The sequence below is a fragment of the Neoarius graeffei genome, chromosome 1 (assembly GCF_027579695.1).
Source record: "Neoarius graeffei isolate fNeoGra1 chromosome 1, fNeoGra1.pri, whole genome shotgun sequence".
Lineage (NCBI taxonomy): Eukaryota > Metazoa > Chordata > Actinopteri > Siluriformes > Ariidae > Neoarius > Neoarius graeffei.
Genome location: NC_083569.1, coordinates 1,959,249 through 1,985,213, shown reverse-complemented (window position 1 = coordinate 1,985,213; position 25,965 = coordinate 1,959,249). Strand labels below are relative to the sequence as shown.

At 41.8% G+C, this 25,965-nt stretch overlaps 1 protein-coding gene across 1 annotated transcript in view; it reads right to left on the bottom strand.

The window, feature by feature from the left end:
- The window catches only part of LOC132890677 (low-density lipoprotein receptor-related protein 8-like), a 165,274-nt gene extending 139,622 nt beyond the window's left edge, over window positions 1–25,652 (bottom strand). The window contains exons 1-2 of the mRNA XM_060927790.1: window positions 25,574–25,652; window positions 24,835–24,960 (exon numbers count right to left, since the gene is read on the bottom strand). Of these exons, the coding sequence (XP_060783773.1) occupies window positions 24,835–24,960; window positions 25,574–25,652 (205 nt within the window). The remainder of the gene's footprint in view (window positions 1–24,834; window positions 24,961–25,573) is intronic.
- Window positions 25,653–25,965: the final 313 nt, after the last annotated feature.

Genomic DNA, 25,965 nt, shown 5'->3' with positions numbered 1-25,965 from the left:
TATCTCCGCACCTCTCCGGATCATTCCCCCCTCTCTCTCACGCTTGAGTGAATGGAAATGAAAGAGGACTGGAGGTTTTAGAAGAATCTTGAGATGAAATCTAGGACGGCTTCCTGGTTGCAGAAACGAACCAAAAGTCTGGATCAATTTTTACAAATAAGCCAGAATTTGTTTTCTAAAATGTTGTGCTTTTTGATCGGAAAAAAAAGGTGTTCACACACACACACACACACTCATTTTATCGGATCGGACACTTTTCCGGACTGACGTCATCTCAGCTAGGTAGCAAACTTATAAGATCATTGAATTTGGCTTGCTAGCTTGGCAACCCTACAGTAACCCTAGGTAGCTCATCTAAAATCTTCATCTCACGCTAGATATGTACCGGTAGGTCCCGTTCTTACTGAGGAGTTGCCCAAATGTTTTGTTCAGCTAACAAATTGGTTGATTACATCATGAACTCAAAGAACATGTCTTTAATCTCCCTCTAGTATAAACACTCAGATGTGCGCACATATATACTAGTGCAGAGATTCTCAAACTGTGGTACGCGGGCTCCATTCTAGTGGTACGCCAAAGAATTACATAATTAAATATAAATAAAAAAATAAATAAATAAAACGTGAAATACTGTCCATAATATCCGAATGGATGAAAATATCTTATTAACCGATGACAAGAAAATGAAAGGAGATACAAATTAAGTTAATAACTTTAAAAAGTTTGCAAGTGCTTCTGAGTAGCCATACGTAGCGTACGTACGCATTCCCGCTGACAGACGGTTATCCGCCATTGGTAGACTAGGCTGTGATGGGAAAAGGTGGAGGTGGCTTTGCTAATTATGACGAGTACGACAAAATTACTGTCGTGGCTTAAATCCGCGAATGGGAGCGTGGATCAGGAGAGAGGGAGAACTGAAGAGGACGTGTGTGAGCCGAGCACGGATGCTAACGACAGTGGCAAAACCAGCCCCAGAACTGCTAGCAAACGGCAGAAACCAGTGAGGAGGAAGTCTGACGGAAAATACATAAAACTGGGATTCATTTGGAGCGGGACAGAGGAGCTGCCCAGGCCGCAGTGTGTTGTATGCGGCGATGTTCTGAGCAATGAGTCCATGAAACCGTCGCATCTCAAACGGCATCTTACAACCAAACACACAGCACTAAAGGACAAACCAATGGATTTTTTTTTTTTTACGAAAACGTGATGAACTGAAGCAGTCCAAGTCCACCATTCTGTCCTATGGTACACCCGTAGCCAAAGCACCGTGCCAGCATCCTGATCGCCAGAGCCGGTGAGCCGCACACAATCGGGGAACTGCAGCTATGCATAGCCCGTTTTGATTTTTTTCAAGTACATCAAGTACAGTACTTTTTTTTTTACTTAACATTTAAGAACAGTACAGTTATTTAACTTTTAAGTACATTTTCATTTAATATTTAAGAACTCTTAATATTTTAGTACAATGTTTATTTCACTTTTATGTGCAATTAATTTTATTTGATTCATTATTTAAGGACAGTGTTTTATTTTCCTATATTTAAACACAGTGTTACTGTTCAAAGTACTGTGTGTAATGTTACAGTGGCCAACAATATTAAATATACTTGTTAAATAAAACCTCCGCCTTGTTTTTAATGAATACTTAGGGCCGACTACGCTACTGTATTTTAATGCTGGTCATTATGGTGGTACTTGGAGAGCCAAGTATTTTCTGAGGTGGTACTTGGTGAAAAAAGTTTGAGAACCACTGTACTAGTGCATCTCAAAAAATTAGAATATTGTGAAAAAGTTCAATATTTTCCATCAGTTATTTAAGAAAGTGAAAATGTTATATATTATAGACTCATTACACATAAACTAAAATGTTTCAAGCATTTTTCTATTTTAATTTTAATCAGTATGGCATACAGTACAAAAACATCTCAGAATATTAGAATATTTCATTTCGAGTTTGAGTAAAACAGTATGAACACAGTGTATCTCTCGGTCTAGTTCAGTACACACAACCACAATCACGGGGAAGACTGCTGACTTGACTGTTGTCCAGAAGATGATCACTGATGCCCTCCATAAGGAGGGTAAACCACAAAAGGTCATTGCTGAAAAGGGTGGCTGGAAAAGGTGCACAAGCAACAGGGATGGCCGCAGTCTTGAGAGGATTGTCAAGAAAAGTTGATTCAAGAACTTGGGAGAGCTTCACAAGGAGTGGACTGAGGCTGGTGTCAGTGTATCAAGACCCATCACGAACAGACAGCTTCAAGAAAGGGGATACAACTTTCTCATTCCTAATATCAAGCTACTCCTGAGCCAGAGACAATGTCAGAAGTGGGCTAAGGAGAGAAAGAAATGGACTGTTGCTCAGTGGTCCAAAGTCCTCTTTTCAGATGAAAGTACATTTTGCATTTAATTTGGAAATCACGGTTCTAGAGTCTGGAGGAAGAGTGGAGAGGCACAGAATCCAAGGTGTTTGAAGCCCAGTGTGAAGTTTCCACAGTCTGTGATGATTTGGGGTGCCATGTCATCTGCTGGTGTTGGTCCACTGTATTTTATCAAGTCCAAAGTCAACACAGCCATCTACCAGGAGATTTTAGAGCACTTCATGCTTCCATCTGCTGACGAGCTTTTTGGAGATGCTGATTTCCTTTTCCAGCAGGACTTAGCACCTACCCACAGTGCCAAAACTACTACCAAATGGTTTGCTGACCATGATATTACTGTGTTTGATTGGCCAGCCAACTTGCCTGACCTGAACCCCGTAGAGAATCTATGGGGTATTGTCAAGAGGAAGATGAGAAACACCCGACCCAAAAATACAGATACGCTGAAGGCCACTATCAAAGCAACCTGGGCTTCAGTAACACCTCAGCAGTGCCACAGACTGATCACCTCCATGCCACACCGCATTGATACAGTAATTCATGGTAAAGGAGCCCCAACCAAGTATTGAGTGTATAAATGAATATACTTTTCAGAAGTTGGACATTTCTGTATTGTAAATCCTTTTTTTGATTGATCTTAGGGAATATTCTAATAATTTGAGATACTGGATTTCTGATTTTTCATGAGCTATAAGCCATAATCATCAAAATTAAAACAAAAAAGGCTTTAAATATTTCACTTTACATGTAATGAATATAGAATATATGAAAGTTTACCTTTTTGAATTAAATTATGAAAAAAAAGGAACTTTTTCATGGTATTCTAATTTTTTGAGATGCACTAGTATATACGATCAGTCAGTGCAGGCAAGGTCAGCGTTTAGCATCACTTAGCCACTGACAAGCCATAACGATCTTCTAGAGTTACACTGTTTGAAAGTGTTAGTTTAGCTGAATAGCACTTCCTGTCTTTTCGTTCTAATCCATAATAATAAGTAGGTAACATTCTAGCTCACCAAGTACCTTGTTAACCAGGCGTGTTCAGTTAATCAGGTCTTTTTGCAGCCAGTTTGCGTCTCTTTTAAAAGGGTCTATAAGAACACAGTAATATATAGAGAGAAATCCGAGGGAAGGAATTGCCGATGGTGTCGCTGGGCCCGTTTCTCATCAACACCTTCGGTAATTCCGTCCCTCTGCTCCGACGCCTGGTCCCTTCGCCTGTCGTCGTTGTCCCGGGATCTGCCGGGTGCATTAGAGATGGCAACAGCAGGACATGGGAAGGCAAAGAAGACAACGAAGAGGAGGACCTCGTCATCGTCAAATATCGACGGACAGCCATAAGATAAGAACCTGCCCTTTCATGCTGTTGCGTTTCCAGATTTCTTGGTGCGTGGGTTTTTTTTTCTGTTTTCTTTTTCACTGTGTAGGTGTGTTTGGTACTTGCAGGCCACCATAGAGATGACGAGGAGGAGAAGAAAAGCAGAATGAGAGAACAGAATGTCAGCATAAGAAAAAGGTCAGCTTTGTGTTTAACGGCGACAGGATGCAGATCCGTGCCGATAAACTGACCATAAATCAGAAGTCCATTAGCGAGGTGAAGTGGAACACGTAAGCCCTGGTGTCCTGCTCACCCAGAGACCCAATTAACCAGGCTGAGCTAATGAAGTGTGGTAATGTGGACTGTGGAAAATACGACAGGCGCCTGCTGATGAAGCGCTGTGTTCGCGATCTCAGAAACCGTTTGGCTAAAATTTCCGCTACGGCATTTCAGAAGAATATCGCAATATCAATATTTTATCGCCGTATCACTCAGCTCTAATCTCTCACTCAGTTATTATATAATAACTTTGCCTTATGACTTTTTCATCCACCTCAGTTCGGACGTACAGTAGACTTTAAGCTGTGTGTTAATAATAATAATAATGTGTGAAGCCCCACAGCGAGAGCAGTTTGGACAGTCGCCATGTTGTAATGTGTCTCTAACCTGCTGCTCTTTATAGCTGGAAATCCACCAAGTGGTCACACTGAGCGCAGGAAGTGGAGACGCATTCATCACGTACAGTATGATAAACACAGACAGCACGGTCACAAATTGTGTTTTTACACCAAATTGGGCTCTGAAACAAACTTGCAGGCAGAAAAAGTTTATGGATGTGATCTCATTTTGTAGGCGGGGTCTCATTAAAGGGCCTCATTTATCTACCTGAATACGAAAATCGTTTGTACTCATGTTTACACAAGAAATTACACAGAAAAGCGCGAGTGTGTGTAAATTTACACATCAGAAGACTAACTCGTGTGAACTTGAACGACTTCTGATCAGAATCTTCACAGATTACTAAACTTTTATATCTGGGACATACTGTGGAGTTTAAACTGTTCATGTTTATTACAGTGGTGCTTGAAAGTTTGTGAACCCTTTAGAATTTTCCATATTTCTGCATAAATATGCCCTAAAACATCATCAGATTTTCACACAAGTCCTAAAAGTAGATAAAGAGAACCCAGTTAAACAAATGAGACAAAAATATTATACTCGGTCATTTATTTATTGAGGAAAATGATCCAATATTACATATCTGTGAGTGGCAAAAGTATGTGAACCTCTAGGATTAGCAGTTAATTTGAAGGTGAAATTAGAGTCAGGTGTTTTCAATCAATGGGATGACAATCAGGTGTGAGTGGGCACCCTGTTTTATTTAAAGAACAGGGATCTATCAAAGTCTGATCTTCACAACACATGTTTGTGGAAGTGTATCATGGCACGAACAAAGGAGATTTCTGAGGACCTCAGAAAAAGCGTTGTTGATGCTCATCAGGCTGGAAAACATTACAAAACCATCTCTAAAGAGTTTGGACTCCACCAATCCACAGTCAGACAGATTGTGTACAAATGGAGGAAATTCAAGACCATTGTTACCCTCCCCAGGAGTGGTCGACCAACAAAGATCACTCCAAGAGCAAGGCGTGTAATAGTCGGCGAGGTCACAAAGGACCCCAGGGTAACTTCTAAGCAACTGAAGGCCTCTCTCACATTGGCTAATGTTAATGTTCATGAGTCTACCATCAGGAGAACACTGAACAACAATGGTGTGCATGGCAGGGTTGCAAGGAGAAAGCCACTGCTCTCCAAAAAGAACATTGCTGCTCGTCTGCAGTTTGCTAAAGATCACATGGGCAAGCCAGAAGGCTATTGGAAAAATGTTTTGTGGACAGATGAGACCAAAATAGAACCTTTTGGTTTAAACGAGAAGCGTTATGTTTGGAGAAAGGAAAACACTGCATTCCAGCATAAGAACCTTATCCCATCTGTGAAACATGGTGGTGGTAGTATCATGGTTTGGGCCTGTTTTGCTGCATCTGGGCCAGGACGGCTTGCTATCATTGGTGGAACAATGAATTCTGAATTATACCAGTGAATTCTAAAGGAAAATGTCAGGACATCTGTCCATGAACTGAATCTCAAGAGAAGGTGGGTCATGCAGCAAGACAATGACCCTAAGCACACAAGTCGTTCTACCAAAGAATGGTTAAAGAAGAATAAAGTGAATGTTTTGGAATGGCCAAGTCAAAGTCCTGACCTTAATCCAATGGAAATGTTGTGGAAGGACCTGAAGCGAGCAGTTCATGTGAGGAAACCCACCAACATCCCAGAGTTGAAGCTGTTCTGTACGGAGGAACGGGCTAAAATTCCTCCAAGCCGGTGTGCAGGACTGATCAACAGTTACCGCAAACGTTTAGTTGCAGTTATTGCTGCACAAGGGGGTCACACCAGATACTGAAAGCAAAGGGTCACATACTTTTGCCACTCACAGATATGTAATATTGGATCATTTTCCTCAATAAATAAATGACCAAGTATAATATTTTTGTCTCATTTGTTTAACTGGGTTCTCTTTATCTACTTTTAGGACTTGTGTGAAAATCTGATGATGTTTTAGGTCATATTTATGCAGAAATATAGAAAATTCTAAAGGGTTCACAAACTTTCAAGCACCACTGTATGCTTCAGAGTTTAGCCGACGCCTTATCCAGAGAGACGTCTAGAAGAGCTTTGGAGTCTCGATCAAAAACACACCCTCATGCTAGCTCACTCGGTCAGGGACTAAGAGAACCATCCAGAACATTTAGTGAAAACCAGTCAATTTATATTACTGGCATTAATTAAAGAATATAAAATACATTTTAAAAAGTGAACTGATACGAACCCACAAAAGACAAATAATACTGATCATTCCGTTATGATAAAAGAAATGGCGCCGTATAAACGGAGCATGGGCCAGTCTGCAGGGTATTATCTAGAAACTGAGAGAAGTGGCATGCTCCTCTGGGAAAATTTGAAATATTGAAGCAAATTTGTGGCCCTCTGGTGCAATCTTGGCATGAAAAAGCAGCTGGGAAAAGCTCTGAAAATAAGGCGTTTTAAGTAGTGAATTTCTGAAAAACGAATCAGTCAACTCAAATAATTTCAAGAAAATTCTTTATTTTATGCCATTTTATTGCACACATAAGAGGTGTTCACACGGCACATATTTGCATCGATGCTGCACCGATGTATTTTGTTGCAATATATCTTACACCGGTGTAAATTTTGTGGAGCGTTCGCACGTCACAACCCTGCTTACTAGAGAGAAGCGTGTTAGCACCGGTGCAGCCCCACTTGCGTTCACACGGCAGTTTCTGCGACCGTGCTATACGAATGAACCCTTTATTGTCACTGTTACCAGTGAAATTGACCATCAACCTGTCCTTACAGAGGGGGAACAGGACAGGAAGACAGGGGTAAAAGAAAAAGAAACAGTAGTAACATGAGGAAAGAAAGATTATTACTATACGATAGTAATAATGCGGAAATGAAATATGCGCATGCGTGAAAATGTACTTCCTTTTCCCGGTTGTCATGGCATCACCAAGCGCCGGGAAAACAACGTGGATGAAGACACCAGTGTTGCCAGATACTGCTGACGTTTTCCAGCCCAAAATATGTTCAAATCCGCCAAAATGCACTTAAATCCGCCCAATCTGGCAACACTGGAAGACACGCAGTTCTGTTGTTGTTGATATTCGCCATTTTGGAAGCGCAGAATACCAGGATGCAAATTATGCAATGCCCGTATGTAATCAACTCTCCTGACACGTAGCGAGTCTACCCCTGTAGCGTTCAGACGTCCCATTTTATATCGGTGCTGCCCCGCAAACTAGCATTTACTCCGGAGTAAATTTCTTAAACCACCTCCCGAGCAGGGTTAGATTTGCACCGGTTTAAGCAGCTTTCAGGGGCGACACCGCTATAACTTTGCACCGTGTGAACGCTCTACCGGGCAGCCCCGGTGCTACACCGGAGTAAAAGTTGCCGTGTGAACACCCCTATAGCCTTTGTGCCTAATTCTGCAGTGCTCAGTCCTGATTAGCATGGCGTAGTAAAGTGGTAACGGCTGTCCCAACCACACAAGCTAACCTTTACATGTACATATTGAGCGTGTGAAAACATTACACAGGGTTCTCCAGAAAATCTGAAGTAGCCGGCTAAAAAAAATACATTAAAAAAAAAAAAGGCGGTAGACGGCTAATGTGCTAATGCTAAGGGGGTCTGAGCAGCGCTCGAAACTAACGGTGTCCCGACGTCCCGGGGACCATAAAAAATGTCATCGGGACACAAAATTATCATATCTGGGACAATCCCGGGACAATGGAAAAAAATAGATCTAGAAAAAAAGTTCTACATTAATATTATTTACAAAGCCGTAACACATACGTAGACATTCACCTAATTTGTCAATTTTAATTTTAAAATGTTAACAGCGAAAAATACATAGTAGCTACACTTTCGATGCACCTGCATCCGTAGGCTACAGAGCAGCGCATTCTGTTCTAGAATCTTCGGCCGGAGTCCGCATTATATGGACCTGGAATGGAATTGCTACCGCACACGCTGCGCCGACTCTTGCCAGAACAAAAATGCTGAAGTGGTTGAAGCGGACCGACCGCGGGGAAGAAACTGAAAGCCCAGACATAACGTCTCCGGGACCTTCAGGATCCAAAGTGTCATCACCTGTCAATGTGGTAAGTTATTTGTGATTATTAGGTTATGACTTATGATGCTATGGTTAGGTAGGAACTACTGTGGATAGGGCTGGTCTGCAGGCAACACTAGCAACTGAATGAACTGAATGAACACTGTTAGACACGTTATAAAATACAACAGGAATGATGTGGATGATATTGACGGAAGATACCGTTCAACAGAATAAGTGAGTTTTCTTGGTGTCTTTCTAGTTCAGAAAGTTTAGTCAGTCAGCAGCACAGCTAGGCTCGGACCTGCCACTATGCTGATGGTGCTAACATTTGCACCCACGTTTCGGCAGCGAAAGTTCATAAAAATGGATAACGGTAATGGATAACGGAAAGTTCATAAAAATGGATAACGGTAATGGTGAAAATGATAAGTTGGCCTTATAAGTGCCAACAGATATTGAAGGTATAAGTAGATGAAATGAACATAAAAGGGGTCTTATTTTCAGCTAAAGTGTACTGCAGATGTAGGGAGTTGAAACATTTTCTGAATGAGCTAGTTGGCCCCTTTAAATAAACGGGTATCTATTCATACAGTGAGATCGCCAAAGTTTAACAAACTGAAAATGCAATAACTGTAATTTTGAAGTAGATGATGTATAGGATAGGGTTGGGCGGTATCCAAATTTTGATACCTTTAAACCGTCTCTGTGTTTTCCCGGGGTATACGGTATTACCGTGAAAAAAAATAATATTTTGTTTCGGCCTACTGTGTAACGTGCGCCTATGCCTCAAATGTACTATTTAAAAGCAGCATAGCGAATTGTGTGCATTGTGGTATGGATTAAGCAGCAAAGCGAATTTTGTGCATTAAGTAGGGTTGCCACATCTGAGTTGTAAAAAACCGGGACACATCGGTCGGCAGCCGCGCCTGCGCGCACGTACGAGCGCGGGGGTTGAGGGCTGCGGACACGCACATCTACGATGCCTTATGCCTTATGTGAATGTTCACGTTTAAAAATAAAACAGTTCAACTGGTGCAGTTAGGCGTTTAGTTAAAATTCATTTTGTCTTCTTAACCCTTAAATGGGCACTACCACAAATATTATTACAAAAAATAATTTCATATAGGAATGATCTTATTTGGACGCCAATTTTTTTTTTAAACAAATATTTAATAGTAGGCTAACAGCCCCCTGAAGAGTCTCTCCTCCCATTCCGTTTCCAAATCAAAATAATACAAATATAATCAATATAATTTCTCTCAGTCTGCTTTGTTGTTGTTTTAGCCTTTTCTCCGGAGAACTGAACTTTAAAAGTTAGACTATAATCAAACCAAATAGCCCTAATCCTTTGTTTTAATCACAAGAGAGAGGTGCTATGTTATTGGGACAACTGATTTATTCATTTCTCACGCCAGTGTTCAGGCATTCTTTTTTGATATATTTAATGATTTATTTAATGATTCATTTATTGATGAAATTGGCCCAGGCTTTAGAACCAGCCTTTATCAGAATCAGAACATAGGAAGTAGACAGCCAGCCTACTCGCGCACCGACCAAGGGAACTCTCACCTATTGTTTGGTATTACGGTATTCCAGTATCTTTGATTTCGCGCGGCTGCCGTTGTATTGACCACGATCACCTAGCAACGGCGACTGGCTGCGTGCGCAAACATTCGGTGAGGCCACACAAGCAGCTGCCTACAATATGCCCGCTTACGTGAAAACTATTAATATGTTAAGTGGCTGCGAGAAACATTAATGATTTGTGTTTATTTCAATGGGGATAATGTGAGGAAGTAAAAAACCGGGACAAAACGTGTCCCGGGAAGGTTATTCCATTTTCCTGGACATTTTCCATTTTCCACAAAAAACCGGGACAATCCCGGAAAAACCTGGACGTGTGGCAACACTAGCATTAAGAGATATTTCAAAGCATCACGCAACTCTTCCTTCAACTTGAAAATAGCATTCAACTGTCGTTTACACATGTCTGCGTTGAAACGCCATTTGCAGCACTATTTCACCTACTCCATCAAAAAAAAGTACACGATGAGCAGGATCATACCCTTTCAAGCATGGGAAATAAAAAAAAGAAAAGAATCAACCAACACCCAAGTCCGTTTAGACTGCGCGATAAACCATATTCTTCAGCGCAAATGAGGCGAACCTAATTCAAATGCGTGATAGCTGCACAAGGCAAAATCATATGGGCCCACGTCATGCCATGGCGGGGAAATTAATAATCAAATGGCCTTACCTTGCTTAAAATGTTGTCTTGATCACATAACTCCTTACAATTATTCCACTTAAATCCATACGGTTTAACACACCCAACAAAGATAGCAAGCGCATTGCTAATTCCCACCAGAAACCTAACAGTTTACGCTACGATGTTTTCTTCCGTTTCTTCAGTAGATGACATTTCAAACGTTTATTACCCACATCCCAAATGTCATACGTTATATTATTTTACCTTGTTGTTACTCATGTAAGCTACTCAAAACACAACTCATTGGAGAGATCTCGTGGAAGTGGAGTACCCCAGGCTATGGTGTGCCTTAGGGGACATATTAGATTTTTCGTTTGGTTTGAAACCAAAATGCTGCCACACTGCCGATGTTGTATTTTTTTTTTGCCACTAACTCGTTATCTTGACTTGCCATCTTTCAACCGCGGTCTCAGTCTCTTTTTTTTTTTAGATAGGACAGTATAGAGAGACAGGAAATGAGCGGGGGAGAGAGAGACGGGATCGGGAAATAACCTCGGGTCGGAATCGAACCCGGGTCCCCGGATTTATGGTACGGTGCCTTAGCCATCTGAGCCATGACACCCCCGGTCTCAGTCTCTTGCGAAGCTTTCTGTCAGACTCCAAATGTCACGCAGGGTTGCCATGGTAACGACATAAACAACCCTGCACGCGATGAGAACTTCTTTAGGAAATTGATAGAATTAGTGAAAATACGATCACACAGTTATTCGGGATGATCTTCAATTTATTATTTTATATTATGACCTCATGTACTCCATATTTATTTAGATATTATATATTTTTTTAAATGACGGTAATGAGACCGATACCATTGGTACTTTTGGATACCTCGGGATACCTTCTTACCGTAATACCGCCCAACCCTAGTATAGGACATGTGTCACTTGTGTCTTGTGACTTATTGTAAAAATAATATAAAGGGTTGAAAATCGCATAGTTACAAATATAATAGTAACTTCATATGATAATATTAACCACTGGTTATTTCAGAGAGGAAAAAAATGGGGACACTATTGCTTCCATTCGGGACAATACAACACAGAATTCGGGACCACTGGGGGACACAAAGAAAAAAAGTTAATTTCGAGCCCTGGGTCTGAGGGCATGCCCCCACAGAAAATTTTGAAATTTACATGCCTTCTGGTGCACTCTCAGCGAATAAATTACTAACCAGTTCCCTGGAAAATACTTGCAAAATATGTATGAAATTTCTCTCCAGATGTGCGTGCGTGTGTTTGGCTTTCTCAGTTCCCCTCTGTAGTACGCTGCCTGGCTCTGTAACATAACTCAATATGCTACGTCTTTCGATTACGTTCATTATGTCTTATATTAAATATAGTTAGGTTTTTTTTTTTTATCAGACATCTAGTTTTTAGGTTTGTTTACCTGACATGTTTCGACGTACGACTGTCGTCTTCCTCAGAGTGTCACCGGATGTTATTGGTGATGCATCTTTTATCAGCTGATGTTTCCGAAGGCGTGGCCTTCCTGTCTGGTTTGACAGGTCGGTCACGCCTTCTGCTGTCTGTTCGTCCCCTGCAAGATGGCACTCCAGGTATGGGAGAGCATGTATGCTCCCTCATCCCGGTTGATGGTCCTCGGGTTCGCTTACGGATCTCCATGGCCTCCCTGATCCAGCGCTGATGTTTATTATCTTCTGTGCGGATGACTCTGGCATTCCCCCAGTCCATAATATGATTTTCCCTTTTGCAGTGATCTGTTATGGCTGACTTATAATTTTATAATTACAGATCCACAGGACAAAGAACAGGAGGAACAACATATACAACACGCACTGAAGGCATGTCAATATCCACAATGGGCAATATCCAAAGGGGCGGAACAGGTCAAAAACAATAAAACACAGAAGAAAGAGAAAAAACAAACCAACAAACAAGAACACAGGGGAGTAGTGACATTACCATACATCAGAGGAATAACTGAACGCATTCAAAGAGCAATGAGGAAACACAACATTAACACACCGGTCAAACCACACACAACACTCCGTCAGATCCTGGTTCATCCCAAAGACAGAATACATCCGGACAACAGATGCAACACCATATATGAGATTCCATGTCAATTATGCAATCAAACTTACACTGGGGAGACAGGAAGGAGTTTCAACACAAGAAAGAGTGCGAAAAGGAGACAGCTACAAGACAAACCCGAACAATAAAAGAAAAGGCACAACAGGAAAATTATAAGTCAGCCATAACAGATCACTGCAAAAGGGAAAATCACATTATGGACCGGGGGAATGCCAGAGTCATCCGCACAGAAGATAATAAACATCAGCGCTGGATCAGGGAGGCCATAGAGATCCGTAAGCGAAGCCCGAGGACCATCAACCGGGATGAGGGAGCATACATGCTCTCCCATACCTGGAGTGCCATCTTGCAGGGGACGAACAGACAGCAGAAGGCGTGACCGACCTGTCAATCCAGACAGGAAGGCCACGCCTTCAGAAACATCAGCTGATAAAAGATGCGTCACCAATAACATCCGGTGACACTCTGAGGAAGACGACAGTCGTACGTCGAAACATGTCAGGTAAACAAACCTAAAAACTAGATGTCTGATAAAAAAGAAAAAAAAATAACTATAAATATGCTACGGTGTGGTCACGTGGTCCGGCTCAGCCAATCAGAGCGTTAGACTCAATCAACAAATATGGCATCGCTTCCAGTCATGACCCGAATCGAAGACAATTTTGTGGTGAAATAATTGGATTTGCAGCAAATTACGGGCAGCGGAGATGATCTAAAATCATTTGAACATTGAAAGGCAAGTGGGTTTTTTTTTTTTTTCTGGGTTCGAGCAGCCGGCGCAGACCGTCTGTGTAGCCGGAGAAAACTGCCGGTCGCCGGCGCCTCTGGATATCTCCGATTAGAGATTTCACACACGCCTCAGATGAGGTTGCATGAAAAGTTCTGCAGCTTCCTCAATTGCTATTTTGGCGTAGCTTAGACGAACAAGGCGGTCCAACGTACAGGTGCTAAGTTGGTTGCGGAGGCCGACCTTTATTCTGTTGCTCCAGCTGAACCTGGCTGTACAGTAGTATGGAACAAGGACTGTGGTTGGTTGCTGTGCTGTGCGCTGGCCAATGGGAGCACGCTATTGGTTCTGAGCAGCAAATCACATCCCGCTTCAGAAATAAGAGAGCAAACAGTGTACCGGAGAAACACACGCGTGGGATGCAGATTTATTGTGTTGTTTGGGGTCCCCACTCATCCACTGGTGTTTATTTTGATCTGCCAGTGCAACTAATGTTGCCCGTTTTTGTTTCATCATAATCTTCTCTGATAGAAGTTTTGAAGCCTGTCGTTGCAGAAAATTACCCAGCGACTTCTCGCATCGGCCGTCGAAAAGACGGGTCGACGGATCTCTAGAGAACACGGAGCCAGTCTGTCTTCGCATAATAATAATAAATTTATTGGCATCGAAGTGAGTCAAAATAACTTCCACTTCTGTTTTTCAGTCTTTACTAGGGCTGTAACAATATGCGTATCGAAATCGCGATACGCAGAGCCACGATCCATGTCGCGATACAAGAAGGCAGAATCGCGGTACACCCTTTCAAACTTCTCCTCAGCCCAAAAACAGAGGCGCTTCCAAACTTCAATTTATGAATACTTTACTTTTTATTTAAATTACATTTTAAACTTACTTAAATTACTTTTATTTTTTATATCTATTAGTAAGGCGTTTTTTCGCCGACCTGAGACAATCTTCTGCGAGTCACGCAACGTCCACACTCGCCACTGGCAGAGCATTCATTTCTTTTAAGCGGTCGCCATTCTGGTTGCGACGCGGGGAGCCAATCTGTAAACAAGCAGCTCATTGGCTGGCTAGGTGTGCCACAAGCCAATCACAATCACTTGACCGGAAAGGCATGCAGTGTTGCCAGATTGGGCGGGTTTAGGTGCTTTTTGGCTGGTTTTGAACATATTTTGGGGTGGAAAATGTTAGCAATATCTGGCAACACTGAAGGCATGTCTGCTTGGGCGGAAGCCTTCTGCGGCAGTTACATTTTGACACGCGAGCAATGTTTCACCATAAAAATTCCGTAATTTCCATCTGTTTTCCGCGATCACAGAAAATCATTGGCCCCATGAGAGTGAGACAGTGACAGAGCCACCCCCCCCCCCAAAAAAAATAAAAATCTTAACGGATTTACACGATTTGGAAAAATGACTTTTTCAGAACCGAAAAAACAGAGCTTCCGGCTCAACAGTATTATTTTGAGAAATAAAACAGTCTTTGGATATACATTCGTTCATTTTTGCATACATATTACTCATTCTCTGCAGCGGTCTGAATTATCTGTTATTAAATAGTTAATGTAAGTAAGTAAATGTTAATAAGTCAAATTTACTACTTTAAAAAAACATTTAAAAAAAATTGTGGGTGTATCGAATCGTGGGTCAAAAATCGCGATACGAATCGAATCGTGAGTTGGGTGTATCGTTACAGCCCTAGTCTTTACCCTGAGCTTTCATTTTGTGCTCCCAGCTGTCTGCGCACATTACCTTTCATGGAGCTTCGTGGGCGTCAGTGAATGAGTTGTGTCGGGAACATGATTTCCACTTTATAGGTGATCAACGTACGCAGAAATGTTTAACTCAATTTGGTTAACGCAAACATTTACAAACGTCTTGATTAAAACATTGATGAATGAGGCCCAATCGGTCAATGAAGGATGTACAGAACCTTTTCCAGTGTCCTTCACAGAAAGATATATTACAGATTTTGCAAGTCAGAAACGCTTGTGCACCACGAGGACTTGTCTCCTACGCTAAGCCTGAGAAAAACACGTCTCCGTTTTAGCAAATTATGCCATATGATCAGCTACAAAGCAGAACTTTTAAACATTAGCAAAGAAAACCACCATCTGGCAACCAACAGCCAAAACCCCTGATTAATAAACATGTTTACCTTAAAGGCCTAAGGTTAAGGCTCGCTCATTTAACTGCTGTCCAGCAGACGTGAGAGTTTTATCATAGAGGAGACGTGTAACAAATAAATACAGAAATTATCCAATGAAACTAACCCCGCCCGAATACGACTAATAGAAGACATCTGCTTGTATTGACATGCAAAATGTTTTCCCCCTGATTAAGGCTATTACCAAGCTGATGAATATTCATAAGCATAAGGAGTCTTCCATATGAATAATACTGCATCATGGAAAAAAAGTGATTCAAGAAAAAAAAAATTTTTTTAATTCTGAGTAAAAAAAAGTGCTTAAGATGTGTTTCATAGAAACAAGAAGACAAACGGAAGCATAGAGAATTCGTTCTGTTCTGAATCTGAGCGAGGTCTCCTGATGCTATAATTAATCCTGGCAGGAAAAAAAAAAAAAAACTCAGTATAATGAAGTGCTCCGTTTTAGCTGGAAAGATTTCCGCTCTTTTGTTTGTTTTTGTTCCAGACAATGTAGGCCACATGCTCCAGAGAGACGAGTAGACACAAGGACGTCTGAAGACGAGTGCAATATTACACCTGTCGCAATTATCACTCTACAATTAACACTCTTCACCCCGAGGCCAGGATGAAAATGAGATCGATGTGCGGCACAAATAGAATTACTCAAGAACAATCAGGAAAATGCTCAAAATCTACTCAACACACGCATGAATCATACTTGACCCATGAGTAATAAAATCTGAATCATTCCCCTGAAATGTATAAAAAACAGTTAGTGCTGATTTCCTCCATAACAAACAGCAACGATAAAGGGGTACGGAGTGAAGGTCAAAGCAATTACGATGACATTAACTGAGAGAGCATGTTCAACTTTGCTCTACAAAATGGCTGAAACAAAACAAACAAAAAAAACATACACCTTTACTAAACTGGACATGATTGGACTGATCCTTAACTGTAACAATACTAAACTTTCACAGCATGGGAAGCATCTGAACATTTTCTCAGTTTTGGATAAATATACTTTATTTTAAAGAACTAGAGCGGCGGCTACAATTATCGACAGTCCACAATTATTGACACTTCCAGATTTACCAATAAAAAAAATATTTTGGGCTGGAAAACGTAAGCAGTATATCTGGCAACACTGCGTTTCATCTCAATGACGGAATTACTGAAAGTCGGAACGAATAGGATACGAATGCGGATTTTTGAGCGAAAAATCGGAAAAAAATTTTTTTTTCAAATTTTGAGGTGAAAAAAGCGGAATTCCGCGAATTCGCGGAAAAATCACATCCCTGTGGTTAGGAAAAAGAAATTTCAGCACGTCACCGTGGATACCCCAGTGCATTGTGGGATGTGTGCATATGCAGGTTTCAAACCATATATACCACGGCTCGTTCAATACTCAAACCATACAGCTGAACCGTCAGCGAGTCTCGCGAATTTGTCACAAATTTTCCAGGTAAGTTGTGCGATCTGCACAAGAAAGCATCTCGAGCGAGACACAGTGATCTCTTGTGCCCAATATGGCGCCTTCATTTCGATTATTTAAGCTGACGAGTGTTTTGCCGCTTCTGAACACCAGCACCCCTCGTTTCAGAATCGTCAGTTATATGCAAATGAGGTCAAAATATATACTAATGTGCGTATTTCCGTCATGGTGTTATAGCCACGTTTTAAATGACTGCCAGAAGCATGATTTAGCTACTGAAAGCATTTCCAGCCAAACAATATAAGATTTTTTTTTACATTATTTAGGTCTAATTAATGCATGTATGCAAATTAATCTATATATGTAAATTGTATGAGATATGCAAATTAGATGGTTGGGACACTTTAAAGATGTTCATGGCCCACAGAAAACCTATCAATATTACCATTGATCCTCATAAACCGTATGAAAATTTGATAATTGTATGCTAATTAGTCTCATTAATTATGTGCATAAGTAAAAATAAGTTGAAATGTCTGGATTCTGTGGGGGAGAAAACAATATAGCATAGAAAATTTCATCAAATTTAGCAATTTAGTAACAAATACACAGTTTTATTCCCAGGATGAGCACAAAAATTGCCTTTTGTTTTACACAGACCATTTCTCTGAAAAGAGCAAAATCCGAGACCCAAAAAATGCCCATAATAACTGAATCACTGGACCGATTTGCTTCATTTTTTTTATCAGCATATTTCAAAGATTAATAATTTATCACTTTTACATCTCTTGGCCATATTTCAAATTTCTGTCTGAATTCCCGACTAGTATTCATTTGTAAAATAATTCAGTGAAACAAGAGAGAGAGAGAGAGAGAAGACTGTGAGTTTCTCTTGTGACCCCTAGCTTGGGAATCCAACACAGGATTATCTCATACAGGATTCATTATCGTGACGATAGGAATAAACAGAATATTATGGGATTGCGTCTGTATTAAATTAAGGATGCACGTGAGTGTATTTTGGTTTTCTCCTCACACCTAGTTGCTCGATGTTTATGAGGCTTGAACAATGTTTATTAAAAGACGCAAATCAAATTTGATTCATGTCACGGGTTAAAGGTCAAAAGCGGAAACGTCCAGTGTCATGCGTGTCCAGTTTAACCAGGATGTCTTTAATCCTAGACGACGAGGCCCAGTGTGTGTTTGTGGAGTTATGGTGTATGTGTTTGCATCGAGGTTGCCGATGGTAGATTAAATGATGTCACTGACTCTTAATGATAGAGATGATGTATTACACCAGTGAATAAAACACTGGGAAAAAAAAATTATTAGACTCCTGTATTTACTGCTAACAAGCTGCTAAGGTAGAGTGAGATACACCCCTAGGGGCGGGACATACATACACACACACACATTCATATATATCAGTATCATCTCATTATCTGTAGCCGCTTTATCCTGTTCTACAGGGTCGCAGGCAAGCTGGAGCCTATCCCAGCTGACTACGGGTGAAAGGCGGGGTACACCCTGGACAAGTCGCCAGGTCATCACAGGGCTGACACATAGACACAGACAACCATTCACACTCACATTCACACCTACGCTCAATTTAGAGTCACCAGTTAACCTAACCTGCATGTCTTTGGACTGTGGGGGAAACCGGAGCACCCGGAGGAAACCCACGCGGACGCGGGGAGAACATGCAAACTCCACACAGAAAAATAATAATAATAGGTTCAATTTATATAGCGCCTTTCTAAAAACCCAAGGTCGCTTTACAATTATAGACAGAAGAAAAAAAAAAAGTCCACCAAATGGGGTCAGGATATCATTCCAGTGGTGTAGCAGCCACAGTCCCACCAAAAGGCGCATGAAAACAAGTCCTACACCGCCAGCACAGCCGCCGCGACGCCACCAGCAGCATCGCTCGAACACCATGCCATGGATCCACAAAGCGAGCACAGAAGCACCGCCACGCAGAGCGCTGGTGTGTCCCAAACTGCCTGCACAGCCGCCGCGACGCCACTGAGCAACATCACTCGGAACATCACGCCGAGCATTAAAGCGCAGAGCGCTGGACAACCACGATGTTAAAATGAGCAACGAGCTCACTGCAGTCCACAGCTGGGAGCACAGGCATCACCCACAGTGAACCAAGGCCTGGAGGGAACCGACGCCCAAAACTGGGTCCGGAGCTGCTACACCACAACCGGCGGACAAAACACTCAAATAAACATCAAACCACACAAACACACAGAAAAAATAAATAAATAAAAAGGGGAGAAAAGAAAAAAGCTCCGGTGAGAAGTGGCAGCTAGAATGCGCACGACGTACTCTCAACCAGAAACGGAAACAAAAAGGCCCTCGCCAGCCACAGGGCTCGAACCCGGACCTTCTTGCTGTGAGGCGACAGTGCTAACCACTACACCACCGTGCCGCCCTTATCCAACAAAGGATTATTTCATACAGGATTCGTTATCGTGATGATTGGAATAAACAGAATATTATAGGATTGTGTCTGTATTAAATTAAAGATGGTGTATATATTCTAGAAAGTATTTAATCGGACAAAGGCAAGAGTAGTGCAGGATGAGTCATCAATAAGACAGAATAAAGCGGAAATGAAAACCTGTATCTTCTGTATTTATGTTCTACTTTCATAACACTAAGCGACAAGTACAAAGATCAGTTCTCATCTCCGGGCCACTCCCAGAGTCCTACACGCCTCTGATTCACTAATCATCAGTTAAACTAAGGCCAAACAAAATAATACATGTGTTTCCTGGGTTTTCAAAATAGGGTAGGTAGGTAGGGAAAAAAAATTTGTTTATCCCAAAAGTTTACGACAAATTTTCTAGGGTAGGTAGGAAAAAGTGAGAGGTTTCCTTTGAAAACTTTTTTTGCAAAATACTCGTTAAATGTTTGCAACTGATCCCAGAATGTCAGAACTGTGTGATTTGTTGTAGGAAACATTGTAGTTACTCTATAGTTCTTCATTTGGAAATATTTTTAATTGTTGTGAATATCTTTTGCGTTGCAATAGGCTGATTTGACAAGCAAACATTTCTGTCCACTGTGTCGCTGTTTGTTCCGAGGCGAACCTCCATTTTATAGGCACCCGAAGAATCGATGAAATATACTGCGCATGTGCAAGCAGTCATTTACATCCCACCCTGCGAGGCATGAACACAAGGGTGGCCAGTTTTTCTACTTAAAAATCTAAGATAATCATCACTGTAACGCTAGCAAGAATACGCAGCATTGTTCAGCTATGTATTCGATTGCATCTAACGGTGACCCGTCTAGAAATGCCTACGAAATTTGGCTTTGCTGCGGCCTTCGGTGTCCGAGTTATAAACGTTTAAAGGTGGGCTGGAGCCATGGATCAAATCAAAACTTAAGTCGCTGAGCAGCGCTTGCACGGTGGCGAATGACTGGCGAGGCAGCGTCCTACCAGGCCGTGCCCGTGCTGGTTTGAAAGGGCTGGAGTAGAGGGAGGTGCGTGTTGGTTGTCAATTTACTCCTGACGGGCCTCGTGTCTTTCGGCAAATACCGAGTGGTTTACTGTATATGACACGCTCTAGCGGTTCCAGGGCTCGACATTAACAGTAGCCCGATTGCCCGGGGCAACCATTCAATAGATTCGGACAACCAGACTCTCACAAATGCTTGCCATTTGGGCAACTACCCAAATATGTCAACTTGCGTGAAAAACGATGTTTATTCGTTCATATTATGATGAAATTCCATCACGATTTGTGATTGTTTGACTCGGAAAGACCGCGTCATTACGGGATGTTCAACAATTAGCAAAATTCACATTTGCGCATCGCAGGCTCGCAATGCAGTTTCCCATTGCTAATAATTATCACGTAGTGCATATTCAGTGTTCTATTCAGACCCTCCAGGATTTCGCGATTTGCAACTTCAACGCAAATTCAACCAATCCCCGCAAATTCAGGGCGGTGTTGCAATTATATCCAATCACCGCAACTTTCCCGCAAGTTTGACCAATCGTTGGCGTCGTCTTGAGGTGACATCAACAAACTACCTTCCGCCTTACTTCCATGTCTACGTTCAAGAGAAGCAGCATGTGCGAGTCAGTGTTTCTGTAGGCTTAAATTCTGTTACTGAAAGTGTGTGTTGTTTACAGTGAAGGACTGTGCGCACTTTACATTATTTTTTTACTTAATACAAGAAATTAACGGATGCCAACATTTTTGCCAAAATGGTATTTTATTTTCCATTGTTTCGGCAGCTTCAGCATCATACTGTGAGATTCTGTTCAAATTGTTTTTTCTTCTATGAAGCCTGAGCCATTTATTTTATTAGTTTATAATTATTGTTTAATTTAGTCTTCAGGAGAGACTGCCTGCACACAGTACTAGTATTAATAGTGTTTTTTCTTACATGAAAGCTGAGGCATTTATATTATATTTTAAGGGAACTTCATGTTGTGCTGTGAGGTTCTCTGCACTTCAACTTTTGAACCAACAGGTGCATTTGGATAAGTAAAGCCGATTTTTCTGCATTTTTGTAGTCCTGGTAATCTTTTATATTGGTAAAGTTGTTTATAGGACCATTTCTCAGTGTCTTTGTTTTTTTAATTAATAGTTTTTCAGTAATAACTTAATATTTAACATATCACTCAATTTTAATCACAAAAAGAGAAAATCACAACAATTTCTCGCAACTTTCACTTCCTCCTGCAATGTAATCGCAACAAAAACCTAAAAAACACCGCAACTTTCATCGCAATTTTTTGGAAAACCCCCCGCAACATCAGACATTGTAGCCCGCAACAATCACAAAAAAGGCCCGCGGAATCCTGGGGGGACTGAATAATGGTATGTCCTTCACTACATGACTAATTAGCTACCGCATTACTCGCACGGGGCGCTAGTGTCAATGCTTGTTGATACAGACAGCGTCTGAGAAGGTTGAATAATAAATAAAAAAATAATATGTAATATTTGGGCAACCATGTTCTGAGTTCGGGCAACCAGATTTCTACAAATGGTTCCCGAATGGGCAACCATGTCTCAAAGTTAACATAGAGCCCTGGGTTCTCGTTTGACTCGCCAGGTGGCTGCCAAGCAGGTAGGGTCAGGCGCGAGAAATAGTTTGTTTATCGTGGTCATACAGTTGAAGGGTCGCAGTGTTTTTACAGGGTCGGTTGGGTAACCGGAAACACATGTATTATTTTGTTTGGTCTAATGAACATGCTTTAAGTGGACAATCCGATGAAGCTTTATGGTGGTTCCAGGAGATATTAGGAGATCAGGATTGTCCTAGACTACGTTCAGACTGCACCCTGAAACGACCCATATCCGATTTTTTTGCCCATATGCGACCTGTATCTGATTTGTTATTGACAATCTGAACGACACAGATCCGATTTTTTTCACATGTGACCCAGGCCACTTGGATATGTGGTCCTAAATCCGATGCATATCCGATATTTTCACATGCGACTGCAGTCTGACCGGACAGGTCACATTCATGCGACCTACACGTCATCAACAAGAGACAAACGTCACTATTCTGCGTTGGCTAATCCCGCCTCTTTGGTGGAAAACAACAACATTTGTACAGTTTTCAGAATTTAAATAGACTTTTACAGAATTGATCAAGCTAATGGTGGATTTGGTCGGGACCTGGATGTTAAACCATCCTGTATTACAGATTATAAGATTGTTCTGGAAATTTCCAGTAATTTGACACCTTCGGTCTCATTACTCTGCTGCCCACATTAATCAGATTATTGTGTGAGTTCCGCCGCCGCCACAAAAACCACATCGCCAGGTCTCGCCTCATCTCCATGCTTTACTTGCAAACTTGAAGAGTGCGCTTTTTTTTTTTTTGTTTACGTATTACGTAGATGTGCTTATTACGTGTCAATTTGCGCATGCGGGACACTTTTGGGTCGTTTTCCGTTCATATTACACTACGTTCAGACTGCAACCTGAAACGACCCATATCCGATTTGTTGTGAAATCCGATTTTTTTGTTAGGCCGTTCACATTACCAATTATATGAGACTTGTATGCGATCTCCAATATGAACGGAAAACGACCCAAAAGTGTCCCGCATGCGCAAATTGACACGTAATAAGCACATCTACGTAATACGTAAACAAAAAAAAAAAGCGCACTCTTCAAGTTTAATGATTTCTTTTTTGTTTGTTTGTTTAATTATCTGGTTAGTGTTAAAGTGTGAGGTCTCGTGTGTGTTTTTGTTTCTGAACTGAAATGAAAACGTGTAGCCTGGTAACGAGGGTTGACTCCTAAATGTCTCTCTAATTTCTATATAAGTGCACTACATGTTACTAGGAAGTAATGGATTTTTAAACTCTATATAGTGCACTCGAGCTTCAGTAGGCAGTCATTTGGGATACGGCCGCTGTATTACCAAACTCTTAATTCAGGCTGAATAATTTGCACATATTTATTTCGTCATATTAATAAACTTTTTCTACATTTTTATAAATATTTATTTAGATTGTTTATAGCCAGCTGAATTCTGCAACTTCTCTCAGCGCTGGCTCAAGGTGCAGAAACACCAGTGCGGTTTGCGATGGAGATGAGGCGAGACCTGGCGATGTGGTACAGGATGGTTTAAGTTATAAATCAGTTATAGAAACTGTTTTATTTAATCAGGCTAACAGATCAACATCCAGGTCCCTACCAAATCCACCATTAGCTTGATCAATTCTATAAAAGTCTATTTAAATTCTGAAAACTGTACAAATGCGACCTGTCCGGTCAGACTGCAGTCGCATGTGAAAATAACGGATATGCATCGGATTTAGGACCGCATATCCAAGCGGCCTGGGTTGCATGTGAAAAAATCAGATCTGTGTCATTCAGATTGTCAATAACAAATCGGAGACAGGTCGCATATGGGCAAAAAAATCGGATATGGGTCGTTTCAGGGTGCAGTCTGAACGTAGTCTTGCGCTACGTTCACACTGCAAGGCTTAATGCTCAATTCCGATTTTTTTGTGAAATCCGATTTTTTTGTGAGGTCGTTCACATTAACAAATATATGCGACTTGTATGTGATCCTCAGTATGAACGAAAAGCGACCTAAAAGTGTTCCGCATGCGCACTGCAGGATACGACGACGTCACACGCAGTGAGCATGGCCAGTGTTTACGGAAGTAAAACCGCCCGGTTGCGGTATGACCCATCCAATCTAGCTTGAATAGCTGTATCCCCCCAAATGGAAATCAGCTCCCTAACCTCTGCGTCCTTCCATTGAGAAGATTCAGAACCTTCACAGCCCGAAGCGTCCCTCGCATTGATGTCATGCGCCATGTTGTTGTAACTTTTTTTGAGAGACCCGCCGCCTACTTCAGCGCAGAATAGTGACGTTTGTGGCTTGTTGATGACGTGTAAGTCGGATGAATGCGACCTGGCGGTTCAGACTGAAGTCGCATATGAAAAGAGCGGATAGGAATCGGAATTAGGACCACATATCCAAACGGCCTGGGTCGGATTTGAAAAAATCGGATCTGTGTCGTTCATATTGTCAATAAAAGATCGGATACAGGTCACATATGGGCGAAAAGATCGGATTTGAGTCACTTCAGCCTGCAGTGTGAACGTAGCGTTGGAGATCGCATACAAGTCTCATATAATTGGTAATGTGAACGGCCTAACAAAAAAATCGGATTTCACAACAAATCGGATATGGGTCGTTTCAGGGTGCAGTCTGAACGTAGTGCTAGTTAGGGATGTAATCGGTGTTATTTCGCGATTTTCATCTTGCGATTTTTTTTTTTTTTGAGATACTTACGACAGTCTTCCTCGTCGCTGTTGTCGGAGCAGTCGTCGTCGTCGTCGCATCTCCATATAGTCAGTATGCACCTCTTGTTCTTGCACTGGAACTGTCCCTCCTCGCACTCCGTTTCCGTTTCGGACCCTGCTCAGGAACACAAACAAACAGCCCCGTAAACAACAACAACATGTGACTCAGTGAGTCAGGCCGTTAATTAACGCAATTACTGCAGTCTTTAATTCATTAAAATGCGCGCGGGGCTCAGTCGCACAGAGAGCGCGCGCAGGCAGGCAGGCAGCGCGCGTGCGCGCGCAGTCGGAGCGCGAGAGCCTCTCCATTCCGCTACATGTCGGCTTTAGCTAGCAGGCTAACGGGCTCATTTACCTCAGAGCTGCAGCGGCTCACAGCACACAGCAGCCTTTACACCTCAGAACAACACCAACAATGCCTGACCTCACAGGACCTCCGCAAAACCTCACCGTTTACGGTTCATTTCCCCTCAGAAATCTTTCTAGAAATCCCGAGAACAATAACGCTGAAGTGTCAAATCACATCAGGTGCAGCGACCCTCAGAAAACCGAGCCGTTACAGCCATCTTTTCTTTTTATACAAAAAAAAAACCAAACACACACACACACACACACATTTATAGACTATATAAACGCTGAGATATTTTTATCATCTTTTTTTTTTTTTTACATATCATAATTTCCCCTCATGTACGTATAATTTTTTTTCTGTTGCCATGGAAACGAACCTTTTCCGAAATAAGGCTGCGTGGTGAGCAGGTGAAAAAATATGATTCGTCCTAAAGAGGTCCACATCATCGCGTTCATCCACAAAACAAAGGGAGAAATCCCGGTTCGAGCGGAGCTCCGTCTGCCTCCAGCCGCCGCCACCTCTCTCTCTCTCTCTCTCTGTGCCAATTTGAACCGGTGACGATTGTACCAGTGGGCGTGGTTTATCCCAATAAGACAGGATAACGCCAACCGGTCGAATCCCAAACAGCTCCAAGCTCCCTACACTAAGTGCACTACCCAATGTAATTAATGCTCTTCCTGCACCCTCCAGAGTGCCCTACTGATGCATGTGAGGCTCAGCCCTGAGCGCTGTGCTGCTGGAGGGGGAGTGTGATGGAGGAGCTGTGGG